This window comes from Pinus tabuliformis, chromosome 9 (assembly GCF_031772625.1).
Source record: "Pinus tabuliformis cultivar Carrire ecotype Pingquan chromosome 9, CPIR1, whole genome shotgun sequence".
NCBI lineage: Eukaryota > Viridiplantae > Streptophyta > Pinopsida > Pinales > Pinaceae > Pinus > Pinus tabuliformis.
The window spans coordinates 1988387894-1988392875 of record NC_142307.1 but is presented as its reverse complement, the minus strand read 5'-3'; the positions used below and the strand labels follow the sequence as shown (position 1 = coordinate 1988392875).

General features: G+C 44.0%; 1 protein-coding gene across 1 annotated transcript; it reads left to right on the top strand.

The window, feature by feature from the left end:
- Positions 1 to 552: 552 nt before the first annotated feature.
- Positions 553 to 4695, top strand: LOC149156988 (uncharacterized). The gene is made up of 2 exons (XM_089444934.1): positions 553 to 1835; positions 2238 to 4695. Exons 1-2 carry the CDS (start codon positions 553 to 555, stop codon positions 4693 to 4695), a joined length of 3741 nt encoding a protein of 1246 aa, XP_089301060.1.
- The last annotated feature ends 287 nt before the right edge of the window (positions 4696 to 4982 follow it).

Here is a 4982-nt window from a genome sequence, read left to right as displayed (position 1 = left end):
TCCGCGTCCATCCTCCTCTTCCCCTTTATCCTCAGATCTACAACCCCCCGAACCGCCTCTTCCTCCCTCTACCAATCCCTTCTCTATCCTCTCTGCGGTAGAATCTGTCCCCGACAACCCTTCCTTTGAACCCCCAGTCTCTCATCAACCTCCATCTATCTCCTCTCAGCCCCCTCCTGACCCACTTTCATCCAGAATTACCAGAAGTTCCTCCAAAGAACATGGAGCAGCTAGTGATGTTTTGAAAAAACAGGGACCGAGCAGAAAATCAGCCAAGCAACAGAGGGATGAGAACGCCCAAAAAGATATAGCTATGGGCACGCAAACCCCAATAGAATCTTTCATCCTCGGGCATCAAGAAAAAGAGACAAGCAGCAAAGACTATGAGAGGCGAGCACCTCTCCGCACGCCCAATGTTCCATGATGAAAATTCTTTCTTGGAACAGCAGGGGTTTAGGGCACCCCTCCAAGCTAGCTGCCCTCAGAGAACTAATTCACAATGAAAAGCCAGAAATCATGCTAATACAGGAAACAAAACAAGATCAACACGAAATGAAAAAAATTATAAACCAACAGAGACAGTTTTTTGGAAGCATCAGTGAAGCTAGAGGGGCCTCCGGAGGAATTGTAACCATATGGGACAACAGCAAATGGGTTTGCAGCTCAACAAATATTCATCAGAACTGGATTAGAACCACTCTTGACAGCAGAACAGGCAGTCAAACAGTAACCATATATAATGTTTATGCTCCCAACCACTACAGAGAAAAAGAAATCTGTTGGGACGATTTGAAGGCAAGCATAGAAGGGGAACAAAACAATAATCTCATAGTTGCAGGTGATTTCAATCTGATTCTTCACGCCAATGAAAAAAGAGGAGGAACTTTCACTCCAGATCCCTCCAGAGGCCGTTTAGAAACCATCATCCAGGAGCACGATTTAGTTGACGTTATTCCCAAAAATCGCAGATACACCTGGAGCAATCGTAGGATCGGCATTGGTAACATAATGGAAAGATTAGACAGATTTCTAATCAATATTGCTTTCCTCTCCTCTTTCTCAGCGGGATACGCTAATATTCTCAACACATCGGCTTCCGATCATTACCCCATTACTTTGACTCTGCAAAATCACTGCCCTCTTGGTCCCATCCCCTTTAAATACAACCCTCTTTGGAATCGGATGCCAGCAGCTAGAGAAGTTGTCCAAACGACATGGAGCCAGCATGTCGAAGGCTCACCAAGCTTTATTTGGGAATCAAAGCTAAAAAGAGTCAAACAGGCACTAAAAGATTGGGCTAGGGACAGCTATCAGGAACCAGAAGAGAACAAAAAGAAAGTCAAAAGAGAGCTAGAAGATGTTCAGCTAAGAATAGAAGAACAAGGACTATCACAGCAAAACAAAGAGCATGAAAGTAACTTATATGCACAACTAAGCCATATTAACAGGGAGGAAGAAATAAAATGGCGCCTAAAATCTAGGCAACTATGGCTTCAAGCAGGAGATAAAAATACAGCCTACTTCCACAAACAAGCTACTGTTAGAAAGCTCAGGAATACTGTAAGCATAATCATGGATAGTGAAGGAAATCGGTACAGCACTCAGGAAACCATAAAGAAAGCTGCCACTAAACATTACAGGGACCTACTAACTGAAAGTAAAGAGGCAGAAGATTATTCCGATTTGCTCCAGCATCTGCCCAAAGGAGTTACTAAAGAGATGAACAACAAGCTCAGCAAAGAAATAGAGGAAGAGGAAGTCAAGGCAGCAATTTGGAGCTTGCATCCCGACAAGGCGCCAGGACCGGATGGATTCCCCATCTGCTTCTTTAGGGAGTATTGGACTTTGATAAAAAAGGACCTGATAAAGATGATCCGTTGGGTGCTAAGAAAAGGAAAGTTAGGAGGATTCACTAACTCCACTTATCTTGCCCTCATACCCAAGGAAAACCGCCCCTCCTCCTTTTCTAGATTCCAACCCATTTCTTTATGTAACTCGTCCTATAAAATTATATCCAAAATCTTAGCATCCAGGCTCAAACCTCTTCTTCCCTCCTTGATTTCTGAAAATCAAGGAGGTTTCCTTCCCAATAGGCATATCACCGACTCCATCCTCCTTGTCCAAGAAGCCATTCATTCAAGCTTATCTAGGAAAGAAAAAGGATTTGTCTTAAAGCTGGACCTAGCAAATGCCTTTGACAGAGTAAGACACTCCTTCCTTTTTGTTGTTTTAATCAGAATGGGCTTCGAGCCATCCTTCATCAACATGATTGTAGCCTGCATTTCTGGGCCCTGGATATCCCCCCTGATCAACGGGAGGCCTTGTGAAGCTTTCCAATCCTCTCGGGGGCTAAGACAGGGCTGCCCCCTATCTCCATACCTGTTCATTCTCATGGCTGAATCCTTTAGTCAAGCTTTAGATTACAATCGTAGAGTGGGGCTCATAACTGGCATCAAATTTGGGAATGGAGCAAAAAACATTAACCATTCTCAGTTTGCTGATGATACCTTGCTAATTGGGGGAGCATCCACCACAATAGCAAGGCGATTCAAGAAACTCCTTGACCAATTTATGGAGTATTCCGGAGGCAAGGTCAATCAGCTCAAAAGCTGCATCTATGGGTGGAATACTGCAAATCATGTTATACACAACATTGCAAGCATATTCGGCGTCACATGCAACCTGGAATGGACCCACTTCTCCTATTTAGGTATGCCTGTGAGTTTGGGGCCTTTGAAGGCCGAAACCTGGAATGGAATCATTGACAAGATTAAGAGGAAAGTGCAGCAATGGGGTACAATGTGGCTCAATCCAGCAGGCAGGCTTATTCTTCTTAAATCAGGTATCGCTTCACTTCCCATCTATCGCTTTTCTTTATATCAAGCTCCAGCTATTTTTCATCATAAACTGGAAGTTGCTCTTAGACATTTCCTCTGGCAAGGGGGGAAGACTGATAAGAACAAGTTCAACTTAGTCAGCTGGAAGCATGTAATCCAAACCCAAGACAGAGGCGGGCTTGGCATCAGATCACCAAAGCTCTTAAACCTGGCCTTTGGCGCAAAAATTGTATGGAGATTAATAACAGGGCCTACACTGTGGTGGAAAAAGGTGTTGGAGATAAAATACTTGAGCTGTCCAAGACAGCAACTCTTAGACACCAACATCCCTAACAGAGAATCCACAAAAATCTGGAGACTATGCAAGAAGGCTCTTCCATTTATGAATCAAAACATTTCGAAAGTCCCTGGCGGGGGAACCAGCATAAAGTTTGGAACAGACAAAATTCTGGGGCAGCAACCTCTGGTCACGAACGCAGAGGCCATTCCTGTTATAAATTGCCTTAACAATAGAGGACTATACCATTTGTCTCAAATCTCAAGATGGGATTCCCTCTCCCATGTTTGGATTGGCTGGAATTTTCCTGAGCTTCCCAATGCTTTAGAACCTAGCCTCAACTATCTGAAGATGCTCCTTCACAGTAAGGCTCCCATCCAAGAAGGCGAAATGGATGGTTTTCGATGGGATGCATCTGGAACAAGCTATACAGTTAAAGCCGGTCATCAATACCTCTGTAATAGCATCTATCAAATAAGCCTATGGAATCACTGGAAAATAGTATGGCGAACAGAGGCTCCTCCAAAAATAAAATTCTTCATCTGGCTCTTACTGAAAGGTAAAATACTAACAGCTGAAAATCTAAGAAGAAGAGGCATTATTGGCCCATCCAGATGCCCGAACTGTTGCAAATCAGAGGAAACGATGCACCATTTATTCATAGAATGTCCGGTTGTTGTTGGCTGTTGGGGGAAAATGGCCTCAATAGGAAATATAAATTGGGAACCCCAGCGCACTATAGCAGAGACAATATATAAATGGAGGAAAGACTGCCCCTGGAAAGAAAAAAGAAGTAGTTTGGTGAAGAGAGTATGGAACACCCTCCCACACACTCTACTTTGGCGCATCTGGCTAGCTCGAAACCATAAAGTCTTCCAGGATAAAGGCTCAAGCATACGTAAAATCTGCCACAAAGCTAAAACACTTGCACTGGAAACGATCTCAATTAACACCACCGGCAAGATTGATGCAGCAAATTATAGCACAGAGGAGCGAAACTTAATCAGTTACATCTTGGAGAACAATCCCAATGCTCAGGAAGCCCGCAGGAGGGAGGCTCAGACTAAAGGAGAAGCCAGCACTTGGAAACTGAGATTAAAAGAAGAAGAATTTGCTAACTGGATATGCAACTGTAACATCTTCCACTTATTTTTCGACGGGGCATCCAAGTCAAACCCGGGTCTAGCCGGAGCAGGAGGGCTGATCTGTAATGCCAATGGAGAATGTATTCTCCATTATGAATGGGGTCTTGGGAAGATCTCTAACAACAGAGCTGAAGCATTAGCTCTGTTCCAGGGCCTAATCCAGTTAAGCAAGCTAGGAATAAAAAAGGCGAAGGTATTCGGGGACTCCTCAGTTGTCATTCGCCTTATGGTGCATCAGCAGAACACACCAAACACTCTCCTTCAGCAAATAAACAGGCGCAACCAAATCCTTCATCAGGCAATGGAAGATATCCAATATTATCATATTCTCCGTAAATTGAATAAGAAAGCCGATGAGCGTGCCAACAGAGCATGTGAAAGATCTATCGGTATCCTGAGCTGTAACTCCAGCGAGTCCTTCCAACCCTTGCCATGATTCAGTCACATCCCCTTAGCGTCAAGCACTGCACCACTGACAGAATCGAGATGAATCATGAGATATGGACCGTCAGCAGGACAGCTTATGGTATTAAGATTTGGGACAGATATGAAACTCGCAAAACACTCAAAGGCTTTGAAAGTTTCAACATCCCAGCCGGTAAACGTCTATTCGGACCCGATCCTCGAGTCTTTCAGGATTTTTTCCAGTCCTTTTTGCAGATTTACCATCTCCACAGCGTGATCGACATGCTCTCTTCCCGCCTTCTCTTTATGCAATCTTCT

Coding starts and splice junctions, on each gene's coding strand:
- LOC149156988 (XM_089444934.1), top strand. CDS start 553: ATGAAAAAAATTATAAACCAACAGAGACAGTTTTTTGGAAGCATCAGT. Junction 1,836..2,237: donor CCCATCTGCTTCTTTAGGGA/GTATTGGACTTT, acceptor TGTTTTAATCAG/AATGGGCTTCGAGCCATCCT.